This window comes from Rattus norvegicus, chromosome 19 (assembly GCF_021556685.1).
Source record: "Rattus norvegicus strain SHRSP/BbbUtx chromosome 19, alternate assembly SHRSP_T2T, whole genome shotgun sequence".
NCBI classification, from domain to species: domain Eukaryota; kingdom Metazoa; phylum Chordata; class Mammalia; order Rodentia; family Muridae; genus Rattus; species Rattus norvegicus.
In genome coordinates, this window is record NC_141552.1 from 52,643,399 (window position 1) to 52,661,537 (window position 18,139).

The window sequence follows — 18,139 nt, forward strand, 5'->3', positions numbered from 1 at the left end:
AGGGCAAAATGAGGTCGGCCATATTTACTAAGGGCGGAAATGACATAACTTCCGGTCGGGCAGATGCAAAGTGGAAGGGAACTAAAATAACGTCGTCGATTTACCGGACTTTTGACTGGGACGCGCGGTGGCACGTTCTTTTTCTACGTCCGTGTTTCTCACTTCCGCTTGTGAGGGATTCAGGTCGGAGGAAGCATTTCTAAGGAACAAGCCAGGTTAGTTGGGTTTTAAGCTCCTTTCCCGGGATGGCACTAAGGAAGGAGGCAGTTGTGCCTTAGCTAAGCAGGAGGTTGTGACACGGGTTGGTGACAGGCGGTTTGAAGTGTCCTCCCTGGAACCTGTGAACCAGGAGTAACCCAACCAGCAGTATCTTGTCAGACACATGCGCGGGATGTTTTGTAGACGTCGACCCTGACGTAAATTAAAGTCGTCTACCTGACGTAGTGACATACCCCTGTAATCCAAGCAGTTGAGAGGTTTAGGGATAAAGATTTCCACAAGTTTGGGGTCACGATGGGTACTAAGTAAGATCCTTAGAAAAATAAGCTCATGTTCAAAATGTCCTTTGGTGCTATCTTGGGATGCTTGTTTCCGTTTTTCTATGAAAGCATTATACATGAAGTTTCTACAAAAAAAAAAATCAAACTTTACGTACTGCTTCCTAACCTTTTCTCGGTGGCTGTGTAAGGTAGATCGCGGGACTACTATCATCAGTGGCCTGTTGGTGAACATTTAGGCTGTTGGCAGCTTTTTGCCGTGATAAGTGTGTTGAACAGCCTGTGAACATAAGTCTGCGTCTGGGTTCATGTTCTCAAAAGTAGAGCAGTTATGAAAGAGGAGGCCAGTTTTTCTTCCAAAGAGCTTTCGTCTCCAGATTCCACCAGCCTAGACACACCTTTGCTCTCTAGCATTCTGAGTATTACTGTCTTATTTAGTGTTTGTCGACTTAATCCATGTCTTACATATGCCTTTTAACTTTCTGTTCTTTGTCTACTTGCAGAACTGGGCTTTCCAAATGTATTTGGTGTTCATAACATTTATGACTCCGTTTATATCCTTCATGTGCACACTGTCTTGGATATAGTCCCAGTTTCCCACTCCTTCCAACATCTGTCCTGTACCACGTGGATCCTCCCTGTTGACCACATACTCTCCTCCTTCCTCTTTTTATTAGTAACATGGGAGTTTGTTTACTTGAATTCTAATAGTGAGACATGTCCAAGTTCTCTTTGTGTTTCGCTTTCCTCAGTAATTTGTTCTGCACTCACAGTTGGGGAAATACCTCCTGGCAGTCAGCTTCCCTATTTAAAGTGTGACCTACGGGCTGGAGAGATAGCAACCTCCGGTGTTATGCCTTGGCTGCTATCCACTTTGGGTCAGGTGTTTGTTTGTTTAGTATTGTTTGCAACATGGTCTCAGGTTGCCCTGCAACTCGCTGAATAGGCTAGGCTGACTGGCCATCAAATACCAAGGATCTGGCTGGGTGCACTGAGTTCGTAAGGATACTCTCGAATGCCAAGTCATTCTTTTAGATGGATTCTGGGGACCAAACTGGGTCCTCACACCTGCCATACAAACACTTTACTAACTAAGCTATCTTCCCCGCCCTAATCCAGACACTGAAATATAATTTTTGATGAAGGGGTGGGAAAAGGAAGGAAATCCCATTTCATAGCATTAACAGACCTGGAAACTAAACTAATATCCCCGTTGTATCCTCTGTGGATGCGCTCGATAGTGAATCTTCAATCATGGGATTTTTCAAATAGGAAATGTCTTGCCAAAAATTAGGAGCTAGACTAGCAATTTTGTAGCATGACTTCTAGCCTTTGTCTTGCAGCTGGAAGGGTAACAGAACAAACTAGTCTGCTTAGCACCAAAGGGAGACAGAGAGAAGGTCAGATGAGGCCTCAGTATCATCCTTGCCATTCATTTGTAGTTTTCACACACTCTTAGTTGGTCTGTCTGCCGTGGGATTAAGTGCATCTGGGAAGACCCCTTGAGTCAGGACTTGAGAATATACAAACCTCCATCGATGAAGGACCAGTGAAGTGTGGTCCACATATGAAGTAGTACGCTGCTGTGACAGAATCACGAAGTCCTCTGTATAGAGAGATGGGAAGCTCACCAAATGTTAGATTTAGAACAATGCAAAACACAGAAAGGTGGGTAAATCATGTACTGAGCCTCACCCCACCCCGCAGCTGCTCCTCCTCTAGTGCTGAGGTCAACAAGTCTGTCTGCCTCAGCACTTCCCATAAGTTCTGGTTCCATCTGGAGTCTGGCAGTGGGATGAGGCATAGCATCCTTTAACTGCAGGCTGACCTTTGTGCAGACGCCTGCCTGCCTACTCAGCTGCCCATGGCTCCACCAAGCCTATTGGGTGGGAACAGCACTCTGAAGTACTCTGTTCTATTTCAAATCTTAAATCCCCAAATCTGAAGGTGGTGTCTCTTCCTTGCTGGACCACTGACTTATATACAATCTATCTTGTGTAAAATGGGGATAATACAGAAACATCTGTATATGCTTCTGGTATTGTACACAATTTCTCATGGATTTCATCCTGGTGTGTCAGGATAGCCCAAAGTTCTGGAAGCTGGGCCCAAGGATGGCAAGCAGGGGTTGGAACCTCTTCACAAAATGGGCTTCCTGAAAGGTTTCTTTTTAAACCACATCAATGTCTGATCAGTGCTAAATGGTGTTGTTCTGTTCTTTCTGTTAGGACTCACGCACTTCATCTAGGCAGCCTTTAGACACTGCAGAATTGACAGTGCCAACTAGCATTGGACTCTTTCAAGATGAGCTTCCTCTTGCCCAAACTGACCAGCAAGAAAGAAGTAGACCAGGCGATCAAAAGCACTGCGGAGAAGGTCTTGGTTCTCAGGTTTGGGAGGGATGAGGATCCCGTCTGTCTGCAGCTGGATGATATTGTGAGTTTTAAATAAGCAGCCTGAATTAAAAGTTCATCCGTGGGGTTGGGGATTTAGCTCAGTGGTAGAGCACTTGCCTAGCAAGTGCAAGGCCCTGGGTTCGGCCCCCAGCTCCGAAAAAAAGAAAAGAAAAGAAAAAAAAAAAGTTCATCCGTTAGCACTCAGCATCCTGAAAAGGAACAGGCTTAGTGTAGATTATCACACTTTCTCTATGAGCTGATCCCGCGTCTGTCCTGATCTGAGGCCCAAATGTGATGTCTGTTGTGACACCCTCCCCCACTAGCGCCTGACAAAGCTCACTTCACTGAGCAGGCATCAGAAGATCAGGAAATGCCAGCACAGCAACAGTCACATAGTGAAGTGCAGAAATGTCTAGAGAGGGCTGGGGGAAACGCCTCCAAGTTATACAGGATGCAAAGTAGAGGTCTGAACTCTTTCTCTGGTTGCCAATACTCTCTTGTTTGCTGCTCCTAGAATGTGCCGTGTGGAGAAATGGAGTTTCACAGCGTCCTCACAGTCAGTAAAGAAGGAAATTGTGACTAGAGTTACTGTGTGTTTTTCTATTTACCATGGAGATTGAACTAAGATACATAAGAGATAGCCATTCTGCACAAGGCCCTGGGTTCGGTCCCTAGCTCCGAAAAAAAGAACCAAAAAAAAAAAAAGAGAGATAGCCATTCCACCACCACCACCACCACCACCACCACCACCACCCCCCATCCAGCCCAGAATGTGCACTCTTTTCCATAGCTAAAAGTATGAGTTTCTGATCACTCCTACTTACTGATTGGTGTGTGTATGTATGACGTATGTGTGAGGTTGGGTGTACATGGAGGTCAGAGGACAACTTTCAGGGTTTGGTTCGCTCCTCCATTTTGGGTTCCAGAGACTGACTGAGGTTAGAAGTCTCCTGCAGCAAGCACTTTACCTGCTGTGCCGTCTCACCAGCTCCGCCTGTTCACACCCGCTCCGCATGTTCACACCCGCTCTGCACGCTCATCTTACATTACGTAATGAGATTCTTACACCTGGTCCCTACAGCTGACTGATGGCAGACCTTAGACCCTGGCTTCAACACCCAAGGGCAACAAGAAAACTAGATTGACCGATTCTGAAACCACACTTCCAAAGTTCAAGTCCCAGCCCTGCTGCCTAGGAGTTGTACCTCCAGGGCCTCAGCTTTGTCATCTGTAAATTGGGAGTGCTGAGCGCTGAGCAGTTCAATGGTTATAGGTTATAGGTTAAATGGTTTCACAAGTGTGAAGCATTGAGGACAGTGAGCCAGCAGGAGGAGCCCAGGCTCTCCTCTGGTTTTCATTTCTAGGAGGAAGGAGCCTGGGGAGTGTCGGCATCCTAGGTTGTTCGGGTGGCTTGTCGGGATCTGTAGTTTTTGTTTTGAAGTACTGAGCATTGAGACTAGACCTCATGCGCTACCACTAAGCTGTGCTCTCAGCTCACTCCAAGGTGAGTAGACGTTCCTTTTTTTTTTTTTTTTTTTTTTCTGTTTTCGATTTTTTTCTTTTTTGTTCCCCCCTTGGAAATAATCAAGCACAAGCCCATGAGATAGCTCAGCAAGTAAGGTCTGTTGCTGTTAAGGAGAGACCTGACCTGAGCAAGTTGTCCTCTGGCTCCTGCACATGCACCATAGCACACATACACCCATCCTGTCCCCCAACCCTCTGCGTGCATGCGCGTGCGCGCGCGCGCACACACACACACACACACACACACACACACACACAAATAAAACTTAAAAAAAAAACTAATTTCAAAATGAAAGAAACAAACATCAACAAAAGAAACGAAGAAAAATCTTTTTCCCAACATGTCTTAGTTCTACATTTCTACTGCTGTGAAGAGACCCCATAACCAAAGCAACTTATACAAGAACAGTTTATTTGGGGCTTACAGTTTCAGAAGTTAGAGCCCATGACCGTCATTGCAGGGAGCATGGCAGCAGGCAGGCTAGCAGGCACGGTGCTGGAGAAGCAGCTGGGAGCTCCCATCCAGACACAAACAACAGAGAGAGCTAACTGGGAATGGTATGGGCTTTTGAAACCTCAAAGCCTGCCCACAATGACGCATCTCTTCTAACAAAGCCACACCTCCTAACCCCTCTCAAACAGTTCCACCAGCTTGGGGCCCAAGTAGTTAAATATACGACACAGGCGCCATTCTCATTCAAAACCACACAGTACCTTCTGACCCTGTCACCAATGATCCTACAGCGAACACCAGACAGCTGTCTAGCTGGACGTAGTGTACACCAGACAGCGAACAGTAATGCCGTGTCTAGCTGGACGTGGCGTACCCTTGTAATCCCTGCACTTGGGAGGCACAGGTGGACCTCTGTGAATTCAAGCCAGCATGGCCTGCATAGCAAGTTCCAGAATTGTGTCTTAAGAGAAATTCAAATGGGAAAATTTCCTCAAACAAAATTCTTCTCAAAATACTATAGCAAGCTTCATGTACAATGTCACAGTGTGTTTCACAAAGGAAGCATGACCGAACTGACATAGTATTGTGTGACCTTCGTCCATCTTGTCATTCACATGACAGAACTGACATAGCATTGTGTGACCTCCGTCCATCTTGTCATTCACAGCTTTCAAAGACTTCAGCTGACCTGAGTAAAATGGCTACCATTTACCTGGTGGACGTGGACCAAACTCCAGTTTATACACAGTATTTTGACATCAGTTATATTCCCTCTACCGTATTTTTCTTCAATGGGCAGCACATGAAAGTGGATTATGGGTGAGTTAAGTTGACTTTACATTCTGGAAAGTTGGTTTTCTCAAGGCAGGTCTGTGGCTGTTGTCTCCTTGTTTGACGCTCTTTACTTTTTTTTTTTTCTTTTTCTTTTTTTCGGAGCTGGGGACCTTGCGCTCGCTAGGCAAGCGCTCTACCGCTGAGCTAAATCCCCAACCCCCCACTCTTTACTTTTTATAGGACACTTTAGTGCAGAATGAGAGTGTTTTAAGTGTGATTGAAAGATTTTAATTTCCAGTTTAAATATGAAAAAAGTATAGCTTTTGAAGGACTGACTCCATCCTTAAGAATAGAAAATATGGAATAGCTGTATTAGCTGAGCATAAAATATAAAACTTACCCAAAAGTCTGTTGCAACAAAATACCTAATATTTGGGGGTGTCATATGGCATTTATGAAAGATTCATTCCTACTAGGGAGACACATCTCTGTGTCAAGTGTCTTCAGCCCCTCAGAGAATTTTGATGTCATTTTTCAGGCATGCTTGTCAAAATAAGTCACATGATGTCTTCTGTAATGTCCTCCTCTCCATCCTGTTCACACTGTACCATGAGTACCTTTGGCTGTATCCAGGATGTGGTTCCTTCTCACACTGGGGTGGGGGGTGGCCTCAAGAATTTAATACTGTTGGCTCGGACCTGCTCATCCTCCTAGGACTGAGTTATTGCATTAGCTTGTTACCAGCTTCCTGCATGGAATTCACGACAGCGTCAAAGGCTTTAAAGTGCTTAACCTTGTAACCCAGTAATTATGTTTCCAGGAGTTTAACAGTATGTTGAAGATGCATACTATACAATTCTGAGGCAGAGAGAGACTGTTGTAAAATCATATTACTAATTTGTGACGTGATTCTTATTATCTTGAAAAAGAAACAGAACACACACACATACAGAGAGAGAGGGAGAGAGAGAGAGAGAGAGAGAGAGAGAGAGAGAGAGAGAACTAGAAGGGTATACATAAAAGGTGACTTCTGACCTCAAAGATGATTTTGTTTCTCTCTTAAAATTTCTACAACCAATATACTTGATGTGTAAAATAATTCATAAGGTTGTTTATTAATACCCACAACTCAGAAGGCCGGCGGTGAGGACTTGAGAAGACTTCTTTCTGAGACACTGAGCAAACTCTGCTGCTCCAGCACTCAGGGACTCCACATGATAGTGGTGTGGGAGGCGATGGAAGGCGGGGAGGCTCCTTCCCACACCCAGACTTCATGTGAGGGGCTCAGAGCCCGGATGTAGTGCTGTGTCCTACACCTGGGGAAAGGCTCTATGTAGAGAGCCTCTAAGACGGCAGGAAGGAAGAGCCTCTGCTCGCTACTGACCCTGCAGGCCTCAGCTCTGACCACAGTTGTTCCCTCTGTGCTGCAGGTCGCCGGATCACACTAAATTCGTAGGAAGCTTCAAAACCAAACAAGACTTCATAGATTTGATTGAAGTCATCTACCGGGGAGCTATGCGAGGAAAACTTATTGTTCAAAGTCCTATTGACCCCAAGAACATACCCAAATACGACCTCCTCTATCAAGACATTTAGCACTCGCTGCTGTTGGAGAGAAGAGAGGCACAGGCTGAAGCAGAACCTGAACTCAGAGAGCCTGTGGTCTGGAGTCCCTCAGAGACATGCTCACTGCCTGAGCAAAGAGGTTTCATAGGTCTGTAATCAACGGCCCCTCTGCAGAAGCCCCAGTGCTCCCAGAATGGAGATGCCTGAGTGTCCATTCTCTGAGAGCCTCAGAGCAGTGAGCGAGTGACAGGTGGCATTGTAACGTCCCTTTATCTTGACTTTCTTTCCCCCTTAAGGTCAAGCCTCCTCCTAGGCGCTGTGAGAACAGTTTGGCCATGTTTGTGCACACGGGCTCTCCTGGGCCTCCATTTACTCATTTACTTGCCCCTCCTATCCCAGCTTCTCTTGAAATAGTTAATACTTAGATGCAGGGGAGTTCATTTGTTTCCTCACAGACTGAAAACAGAACCCGTCCACATATTTACAGCTGGCAGGTCGTTAATTGACGAGAGAAAAATGTGGCTCTCCACCACCCAGCACAGTTTGAGCTAAATAACAAGTTAACTGCCCTTGGGAAGTAAGGGACAGGGCTCCCCAGAAAGCAGTGCCACCACCCCTTATTTCAAGGACTCAAGGCCAAAAGGGTATCAGATTGTTAAGGGAGCAATGCCTTGAGGGGTTTGCGATTCCAAGGGCTTTTTCAGAATGACCCAACCTCAGGAAACTTGTGTTTCTCGTAAGCCTGTGGTAGTAGTTGTCCCTGACACTGGAGTGAGAGAGCAGGGGCAGAGCTGGAGGGCTATGGCCAGGAAGCTTGTGACCTGCTGGGCAGCAAGGGACTTGTTGACAGCAGAGGCCCAGGTGTGTGGGAGGCAACACTGTCACCACAGGGCCAACCCTGGCATTAGCTGCTTACTACTAAGCTTGTCCTTTAGAGAAAAGTGAAACAGGACCTGGTTCTGACAGATGTGGCACAGAAAGAAGGTTGTTTGGGTTTTCTGAGTCCTCTGCTTAAAGCTGAGCAATGCTTCAGGGAGGTGCAGACAGCGTTTTCCCACCACCTCCTTAGGATGCCTGGGGCTGTGGCAGCCACCCTGGACACGTGGGATGAAGAGTTAGAGATTGTAAGAGTCAGATCCCTGATGAAGTCCTGGGTGAACGATAAACTCTCCTCCAGTCCCTATGATGGAATAAAAGGTCTTTGTCCAACTGACTGTCAGCCTGGTCTTCTGTCCATCAGTCTAGGCACACAGGTGCTAGCAAGATCTCAGAATTTGCACAGGGAAAATACTATCAGCTTTCTACCTGAGGGATGGGTGAGGATGGGTGGCAGGGGCTCTGTAATCTGGAGTCACGCTTTAGATCTATCATGGTTACTTTCCCTTCCACAAGTATTTACTAAGCATGTGTTGTAAACCCTGCCCAGTGCTAGAAACCATGCAGCTATGACTCCTGGACAGAGAGAGGTCTCTGAGGAAGAAGGGGAGTTCCTTGTACAGAAAGAGAGAAACATAGCGGGGAGTGGAACAGGGAATGGAGAAAGGGCCCAAAGGTCTCCTTTGTCTATGTAATGTCCTGCCACCTGCTGGCAGGTGCTGTGTAAGTGCTTGACTGCTGTTTCCTTCTGGTTCTGGACTGTAGGTCCTTGTCTCTCTTGATGTCATAGCTCTGCCCTGGGGAGAGACACCAGTGACTCTGAAGATGCAGAGGTAGGCCATGCGGCCTGCCTGTAACCCCAGAAAAGGGTGAGATTCTCCACTGTGGAAGAAGAGCCACTGAGGAAGAGACCCCAACTCTACCAAACCCCAGAGCATTCCAGCCATGGGACTCTATAGAGTCTCTCGTTTTCATCCTCCCTCATGGAAGAAGTCGAGGACAGGTAATGACCAGAAAGTTTAAGTTGCTGAGCAAATCTGGGTTAAGCTGTTGAGAAGACTATTAAGCCACAGCCTGCCTGCATGCACCTGTTTGGGTTTCTGGCAGACGGAAGCACAAACACAAGAGCCTCTGTCACAACTCTCGTCCCACTCCGAGCTCACACTCCTCATAGGCTTTCCTCACCCATGCCAGAGAGGTGACATCATGGGAGAGGAGCCAGAGTTTGCATTCAGGCGGACCCAGGATCAAGCAAGGGACACAGTGATCTCCCAGAGACCTGACTCTTGCACACATGATTTCGGTAGGCAGTCTGTAGCACCCTAGGGAGTTCCTGGCATTTCAGGATGTCCCCATTTCCTAATAGACCATTCTTCTCTGCAGCCTAGCACCATAACGGAGGACAAAAGCCGCATAGTACAAAGAGCCCAGAAATGGGTCCAAAGCTCGTTTTTTATTATTGACTGAGCAATGCAGGGCTAGCAGCCCTCAGATTATGTCCCCAACCCTTCTACTTCCTCTTCCAGGGTGAATTGCCCTGCCCCACTGTGTGCAGCCCTCTAGTCAGCCCTGAACTAGTTCTTGGCCATTGTTTCCTGGACCCAGTCCTTCAGATCAGTTGCCCTCACGTACACACCATACTCAGCTACGGCACAACTCTTGTCAAAGCTCAGGATCCCAGCTGCATACCAGGTGTCCTCCTCCGTGTCATGGACGGCAAAGGCACTGCCAGCGTCACCATAGCAAGTGTCTTCCTCATACTTGGTAAGGCCAGCACAGAAGGTATGCTTATTCAAGATGGGCTGTACCCCAACAGGACTTACAGCGCCTTTCTTCTCAGGCACTGTGCTTTTCTCATAGTGCAGCTCACACTTCTCCTGGTCAGCCACAGGCAGCATGACATACTTGAGACGTTCAGTAAATCTAAAGTTGACATTCCGCCCCCAACCGGACACATAGCCCATGCGGCCTGGCGCTACGTAGTCTTTGGAAGGCAGGCAGATAGGCATGACTTTCTCAGTGACAAGCACTTTCTGTTTGAGCTTGATCAGCCCGATATCCACCACAGAGCGCTCGGGGTGGAGAACTACCTTCTCAATCTCCACCAGCTGGTTTTTCCCCACATAGAGTGTTAAGGTAGGGGCAATGTCCTTGGCTGTCGCATTCTCACTGTGATTCAGGAAGAGGTTTTGGGCAGTGGTCAGCAGCCACTGGTCACTGATCAGTGTGGCCCCAGTGGTGAGTCCATGTCTGGAGATCATCTTGGCCTGCCAAGGAAAGCTGCCTTTGGCGTCCATGGAACCACCGATGATGCGCTGTACCTGGTCCACAGGATGCTTGGGCTTCCCACACACTGCGGAGGGAGGAGGAGAGACCGATGTGAGCAGCAGTTCAGAGCAGGCCCCCTGCAGAGGCTCTGGAAGAATCAGCCACCACTGCTTTCGAAACCAACAGTACAGGAACACTGCCCTTGCCACCTGCTCCCGTGTGTGTGTGTGTGTGTGTGTGTGTGTGTGTGTGTGTGTGTGTGTGTACGTATGTATATGTGTGTATAAATATATATATGTATATACCTACATACATATGTAATCGTCATCACACATACACATTCCACAATCCTCTGAAAGTCAATGACAGACCTGAAAGCTGTGTACATTTCATTCTTAGACAAAGTTGGCCCTGCAGCAGGAACATGGATTTTACAGATTATAATCAAAACTGACAGCTGAGGTCGGGCAAAATCTTCATGCAGGCAGAAGCGAGGACTACAGGATGCAGGAATCCCAGTTGTCCCCACTTGTCCCCACCTTAGCCCTTGTGGATTCAGCTTATGTTGTTTCCTCCCTGGCCTGGTCCTTTCTGGATTATGGCCTTGACCTTCGACCAAGGCTCTGTAAGCAGGTGTTCTGGACGGAAGGCATCTCCAGGGGAAGCAGGGTAAACGGTTGATTCAGCCAACCCCTTGGCCTAATTGAGCATCGCACTGAACTCTCTGGGAGTGATCTTGTCCCTCCTTTGCCAGCCGTGGTTCTCTCTGACCCCTGTCTTACTCACTCAGGGCACACAAGAGAAACATGGCCCCATTTTAGCCCCATGCTTTAAGACCTCAACACCCACCTGCCTCACACTTGGGGAGTTTATCGCCAGCAGCTGGGTTCACCCATTGCTTCTCACTGTTTAAGGTGTAGATTCCTGAAACAAAAGGAGGTGAGCTCAGAGAAAATGAATGTGGCCTGATGAAAGAGTTGGACAGGAAGAGGTCAGAGTTCAGATCAAGACTCTTCCCTCACAAGCTACCTTGGCATCTCCGTGCCTCAGTTTCCTCATTGAAAAAATGGAATTAAAGAGTGTCTCTCCCAAAAGGAGGCTATGAGAACCACGGGAGCTTTAAAGACACAATGAAGCTCTTAGAAATTGTCAGGAATGTAGGCTGTACAAAGTCGTAGATAGACTACACTCCCTGGACTGGAGACGGCTCAGCGGTTAAGAGCACTGACTGTTCTTCCATGGTGGCTCACAACCCTCTTCTGGCGTGTCTGAAGACAGCATACTCACATAAAATAAACCTTTAAAAAAAAAAAAAAACTACACTCCCAAACAACGGGGCCACGGAATTGTAGCCCCTTAACAAAACAAAACAGGAAGCTGAGACAAGTTAGTTTGGTAGGAGGACCACCAATGGGAGACAGAAACTTTATTCCAATCTTAATCCCCTGGTTCCAGGCAGTACTTAAGTTTCTGGTGTGACAGCCTAGCCCTACCCATCAAACAGGGCCAGGGGTGTGATGGAGGCATGCTCAAACAGCCTTACCATCTCCTTCGGTCTGTAGTTTGTAGAACTGTCGGCAGCGATAACGAACCAAGTGTTCCACATAGCCGTTTGCAATCTCTGGGGGCTTTGGGCAGCTGTCATCTGCCAAGAGAAAGAAGCCAGGAAAGGGCTGTGGGTGCTCAGATGGCTCCCCGTGCAAAGCCAGAAGAGACGGAGCTGCCCTGAACACCAGACTCCCTTGCACCGAGTGGAAGCTGAGGAAGGGAGGCCCCGAGGGTCTAGGCGAGAGGAGGATCTGGGTCTTCCTTAATACAGTGCGGGACTGATGTGGTCAGACAGGGCCACAGCCCTGCTGGGGTGCACAGCTCCTGGGAAACCCCTGAGACTCACCTTCAATGTCTGTGGCATCATTGCCCAATTCCACAGCAAAAAGCTGACCCCAGAGCAGGAGAGTGACGACAGCTCCCAGGGCTCTGTAGAGAAGTGGCAAGAAGGAGTAGAGTTGGTCTTCTTGCATTTGTGCATTACACGCAAGCAAGGTGTCACTGGGAATTTTGTAGAAGCTTAGAAAGGGAGCACCATGACCCGAAGGAAAGCACCACCAGTGTGGAAGCATATGTGCTACCCCAGCTCTCCACTCTGAGGCAGGAGGATCGGGGCTTTAGCTAGTGCTACATAACAAGTGCCTGTCTCCCGCCCGAGAGGTGGGAGGTGGAACAAGAACCAAGTGGGGAGGAGGCACAGAGCAAAGTGAGCCTCTGCCTCTGCCTCTGCCTCTGGTGGTGACCACAACGTCCAGCAAGGGGAAGCCTCTGCACGCATCCATTAAGTTCCAGCTATGAAGACATTGTTAGGACATCGTAGCTAACTTAAAGATGATGGCTCTAATTTATTTGGCTCTTCTCATTTTTGGAAATTTCCCAAAATGAAAAGGTTATTTTAATGTATAATTTGTCAAAGTTGTTGTTCTCCTTCCTAAGACACAGTCCCATTCTTTTTCTAGGCTTGTCACAAACTCCTGAACTCCCAGACTCACCCTGCCTCAGCTTCTAGAATCCCTGGGTGTGCACTATGACCCAAATATATACATATGTATATAACTCACATGTGCTTGCTCCTATTACTTCATAAGTATTTGGTCTTTAAGGGATTATATATCAGGGCTGGAGAGAGGGCTCAGCGGTTAAGAGCACTGACTGCTCTTCCAGAGGTCCTGAGTTCAATTCCCAGCAACCACATGGTGGCTCACAACCATCTGTAATGGGATCCGATGCCCTCTTCTGGTGTGTCTAAAGACAGCGACAGTGTACTCACAGAAAACAAACAAACAAATAAATAAATAAATAATTTTAAAAAAAGGGATTGTGTATCAAACCAGAAGTTACCTGGAGAAAACTGGCTTCCTCTCAGCATGACTTGTGGCCACCATTGGTACACAGACCACACTTAAACGGTAACCAATTCCCTGTAGATTCTGGCCAGTTAGGAATTCCTTTTGGACACTATGCTTCTAGTCTTTTTGTAACCTTCAAAGTCTTTATATTTTGATTTTAAAAAGGAAGGGGGATGCCTTGATGGTGCCACTAGACTGTGTGACTATTGTCTTTGTTCCTTTAAAAGCAGGAAGTCTGTTAACAGCACAGCCAGCATCCCAGGAAGCTGCTGCATGCCTGGTAAAAACAAAACCTTTCATCTCACTGGGAAAGATCCTCCTTAGAGATAGAAAGCCCTGTCTGTCCTGCCCATCTCTCATGGACACAGGAGGAAGGGGCTTTGTCACTGGTCCCTTCACTTCCTGCCTTTGACATTTCAGCCTGAGGTCTTCACCCACAAAATTCACACTCAAACTGCATAGTCAAGTTATAAAACAAAAGTCTCACAACGCGGGGTTGGGGATTTAGCTCAGTGGTAGAGCGCTTGCCTAGGAAGCGCAAGGCCCTGGGTTCGGTCCCCAGCTCCGAAAAAAAGAACCAAAAAAAAAAAAAAAAGTCTCACAACGCTTCAGGTAAGTTTACAGTGTGTTGCAATGCATCCACAGCTATCCCTCGGCCATATGCGGCCTGCAGGCTGCGGGCTTAACTCCCACGGAACGGTGCCCATCGGCCCTGTTCCTGCATCCCATTTTCTCACCTCTCCCAGAGACATCTGCATTGTGTGCCCAAAAGTGGGACGTGTGGACTGTGGACTCACCTCATCGTGGGCCTCTCTCACCTCTTTCCAGAAGGGCTGCGCTGTGCTGACTCCTGCTCACCCTTTTTATGCTTCGGGGTTTCACCCCACCTCCTTTTCTTCCATTTCTGTGTTTGCACAATGTCGGCCTTGCTAAGGTCAGTGACTGTTCCAGTAACCACAAAGCAAACCCCTTTTCAAGAGCTGAGCTCTTGCTTCATACTTGGCTCTCCTCGTGGTGTTATTTTACAAATCATGAAGAAATCTAGCAACTTCACGACCCCTCCCACCCACCGCAGTGGTGGATAACCCCAGAGAGTGGGACGGGGAACAGGGGCTGTTAATCTGATACTTAACTGGGAGAGGGTACCGGTTAGACCTCTCTTTTTTTTTTTTTTTTTTTTTTTTTTTTGGTCTTTTTTTCGGAGCTGGGGACCGAACCCAGGGCCTTGTGCTTCCTAGGTAAGCGCTCTACCACTGAGCTAAATCCCCAGCCCTCTTTTTTTTTTTTTTTAAACACCCTTGTGACCCAGCCTTAACTCAGACTATAAAGAAAGTGTTTTCTTTTTTCAACTGTGCTGCCCAAGCATGACCATCTCCTGAGTGTGGAGAGCTCTGGAATTTGCAGGCAGCAGACTGAGTTATTGGGTCTTGGTCCACTGCTCTTCAATCTCAGAGTGACTAAAGCTCTATAGCGTAGACTGACATGGGACCCTTGTACTGGCTCCCTTCTCTGGACTTATCTCGGAATCACTTCAAATCCAGTGTAGACCTTCCTGCAGTCTCGCCCACAGAACAGTAAAAAGAAATCGGTTCCGTTTCACAGTTGCTTCCCGACCCATGAGGACATCTTCCTGTTGCTAAAAGTCTTCCGATTTGAAATCAGTGAAATGAGCCTGCTGTGTCTCCTCTGATTGTTCTTAGCGGAAAGCCACACCACATGGCTAGTGTAGAGACAGAGTCCTCAATGGCAGGACTCGCTGTGGGCTTCGCAGCCCAGTGGTTAGTCCAAATGGGCAGCTGAGAAAACCAATGTTTCAGCCCGACACCTGTTCTGGAATGCTGTTCACGCTAATGTAGCCGCTCAACCTAAATGGCTTCACTCGTTTTAAAAAACGTTTTTAAATTAGATCATATCACAGAGTCACTTGGGCGGTTCATAGTGGCATTGGTGCAGTACCAGATCAGCTGGGAAGAGCCCAGATCACTCGATGGAGTATTGTACAGCTATGCAGACACTCAGACAACAGACAACAGGGATAATCTTACAATTCTGATCCCATTACAGATGGTTGTGAGCCACCATGTGGTTGCTGGGAATTGAACTCAGGACCTCTGGAAGAGCAGTCAGTGCTCTTAACCTCTGAGCCATCCCTCCAGCCCAATCTTACAATTCTGAAAAAGGAAAAAAAAAAAAAAGGACGAAGTAGTAGAGGATTGCAGCAGGAAGTTCACTGTTCTTACAGGACTCAAAGTCAAGCAGTTTGTTAAAGGACACCCAACTCACAAACAACATCTAGACAATGAAAAGACAGGGCTGGAGCTATGGCTCAGTGGATAGAGCATTTGGTGGTTCAGTTCCCAGTATCAGATGGCTTACACTGGCTTGTGATTCCAACCCCAGGGCATCCAAGTGCCTCTGAAGTCAGATGCAAGACACACAGACACACACCCCTACACGTTATGTAGCAACAATAAAAGTAAAAAAGATACAAAATCCACAGGAAAGGAGAAGACGTTTGCAGATGTTCTGTCACAAAAAGGCTTAATATCCAAAATGTATGAAGGTCTCCTCCAGCGAAGTAACAAAAAGACAAATAACTCAGTTATAACATGGGCAAAAGATCACAGCATTCAGGAGGCTGAGGCCCAGGCTGTAGAGTGGGAGCCTTGGCAGGGCAAAAAGAGGCAAAAATATAAATAAAGGATTTGAACAGATAACCTTTTAAAAGATACACATATGGCCAAAAATCACATGGAAAGATACTCAGGTAGATTAAAGAAGTCACCTAACATCTCCCTATGGTGTGCATATACACACATACACACATACTTGTACATAACATGTGTGTGCATACACATGCACACCTATACACAAATGCACACAGATGCATGCACAAATGCTCACACTCATGCATGTACACACGTATAACACATGCTCACACACACAAAACTGTACACACACACACACAAAACAAGAAGGAAAATTTACTCAGGAGCATTGAAAAATCTCATTAGCAAAATGATATAATCACATTTACTAGAAATGGCTATAAATTGTGGGTGGGGTGTGTGTGTGTGTGTGTGTGTGTGTGTGTGTGTGTGTGTGTGTGTGTGTGTTGTATCTCCCCAGGGAAAAAAACTGTCGCACAATGAGATGTCCACCGAAGGGAACAGAAACATGATGCTTTCTGTTTTCACTGTAACATCTTCACAGTGCTCCAGAGGTAGAAAAAGCCCCAAGGTCCATTGTAGTGGAATTTTTCCTTAATTGATTGATTGGATAATAAAGATGACAAGATGCTAGTTACTGGGCAGGGAAGAGGTGGGTCTTCCGGGTCTGAGAGAGGAAGAGGGAACCTAGAAAAAGGAGCTCACCCTTTTGGATTAAGAGGCCAGAGCAAAGCAGACAAGATTTAGATCGGGGACTGTTAGATCTAGTGGCAGAATCCACCAGGATCCATCACAAGAAGATTTCTAACATAGAATAGTTGATCAGGATGATAGATTCTGCACCCAGTGATTGTGTTATCTGTTGATTCTAAACTAAGATTGTCCGGTTGTTTTCTATTTCGCAGTGACTCAGGTGGGCCAGAGGAAAAGAACTTAGCTGAGGTGAAATTCAGCCAGGCTTTGGGGTGGGAAGATTAGGAAAGGACTGAACTCCAGGGGAAAGGCAGCCAGTGGAGGGAAGGCTGGCGAGAGCACACCCTTATCTGTCCAAGGGGACCAAGAGCTCTCGGAGCTCTGGATAGGCAGAGCCAGCACTGATGGGAGAGGCTTTGGCTTGGGGAAACATTCGGTCTCGATCTCAGGTTATGTACTGGGCTGGGAACAGATAGCTGACGATAGCATAGATTGATTTTTAATTATTACACCCAACAGCCCATTGACAGGATGAAATGCAAAATGTGGTGTGTACATACAAAAGAATATTATTCGGGGTTGGGGATTTAGCTCAGTGGTAGAGCACTTGCCTAGCAAGCGCAAGGCCCTGGGTTCGGTCCCCAGCTCTGAAAAAAAAAAAAGAAAGAAAGAAAGAAAGAAAGAAAGAAAGAAAGAAAGAAAGAAAGAAAGAAAGAGTAAAGAGAATATTATTCACCCACAGAAAAGCATGGAGCTGATTGTTGCCTTCTATGTAAATAAGCCTTGGAAACACACCAAGTGGAAGGAGCCAAACGGGAGATTCATAGAGGCAGAAAGCAGATTAGAAAGTGACATAGGGGGCTGGAGAAATGGCTCAGCGGTTAAGAGCACCCGACTGCTCTTCCAGAGGTCCTGAGTTCAATTCCCAGCAACCACATGATGGCTCACAACCATCTGTAATGGGATCCGATGCCCTCTTCTGGTGTATCTGAAGACAGCTACAGTGTACTTGTATAAAATAAATGAATAAATCTTTAAAAAAAAAAAGAAAAGAAAGTGACATAGGATGGGGCTAGGAGACACCCGTGAGTAAAGGTCTTGCAAGATATTTGATTACACTGTGTTATATAATACAGTGTGTTAAATAAACAACCAAGACTGTGTTATTTCCTGGAAAAACCTGTTTCTAGTTGTGGTATGGCTCAGTCCTAGCACACACCATAGGTCATCTTTGTAATCCTGGCTGTCCTGGAACTGTAACACACACACACACACACACACACACACACACGCTATTCTTTTTCAAGGGTAAGAAACTGCTAGAGCTAAAAGAGCTTGCTTAATATCTGTGTGGCTTCTGGCTGGGTGATGAAAATGTTTTGGGCACGGTGCTGGTGGTTGGTCAACACTGCGGTTGTGATCCATGCTGCTGAAGTGGAAGCCGCAAATGGCTGAAGTCGGCTGTATGATACATGTATTTTAAAACACCAACTGGAGAAATAAGTCATGGGTAGTAAGTGAACTT

General features: G+C 46.8%; 3 protein-coding genes across 6 annotated transcripts in view; 1 reads left to right on the top strand and 2 right to left on the bottom strand.

Moving 5' to 3' along the window:
• Nucleotides 1–160: 160 nt before the first annotated feature.
• Nucleotides 161–12,962, top strand: Txnl4b (thioredoxin-like 4B). 4 transcript variants are annotated; one of them, XR_015643335.1, is made up of 6 exons: nucleotides 161–215; nucleotides 2,726–2,933; nucleotides 5,539–5,690; nucleotides 7,076–7,359; nucleotides 8,853–9,090; nucleotides 12,863–12,962. XR_015643335.1 is itself a non-coding variant. In NM_001013891.2 (4 exons), the coding sequence occupies exons 2-4, from the start codon at nucleotides 2,802–2,804 to the stop codon at nucleotides 7,239–7,241; spliced, it is 450 nt and encodes a 149-aa protein (NP_001013913.1). In that variant the 5' UTR covers nucleotides 161–215; nucleotides 2,726–2,801; the 3' UTR covers nucleotides 7,242–8,420. The 4 variants fall into 4 exon arrangements, 2 of the variants coding, with proteins under 2 accessions (NP_001013913.1, NP_001421336.1); NR_197783.1 differs by lacking the exon at nucleotides 12,863–12,962 and having other exon boundaries at nucleotides 8,853–10,148; NM_001013891.2 differs by lacking the exons at nucleotides 8,853–9,090; nucleotides 12,863–12,962 and having other exon boundaries at nucleotides 7,076–8,420.
• Nucleotides 9,522–14,067, bottom strand: Hp (haptoglobin). The gene is made up of 5 exons (NM_012582.2): nucleotides 14,050–14,067; nucleotides 12,250–12,332; nucleotides 11,899–12,000; nucleotides 11,205–11,279; nucleotides 9,522–10,440 (listed from the first exon to the last, which is right to left on the bottom strand). The coding sequence occupies exons 1-5, from the start codon at nucleotides 14,052–14,054 to the stop codon at nucleotides 9,662–9,664; spliced, it is 1,044 nt and encodes a 347-aa protein (NP_036714.2). The 5' UTR covers nucleotides 14,055–14,067; the 3' UTR covers nucleotides 9,522–9,661.
• Nucleotides 14,068–14,460: 393 nt separating this feature from the next.
• The window catches only part of Dhodh (dihydroorotate dehydrogenase), a 28,585-nt gene continuing 24,906 nt past the window's right edge, over nucleotides 14,461–18,139 (bottom strand). Inside the window, exon 12 of the transcript XR_015643461.1 lies at nucleotides 14,461–15,423. The gene's annotated coding sequence lies outside the window, so the exon portion shown is untranslated. The remainder of the gene's footprint in view (nucleotides 15,424–18,139) is intronic.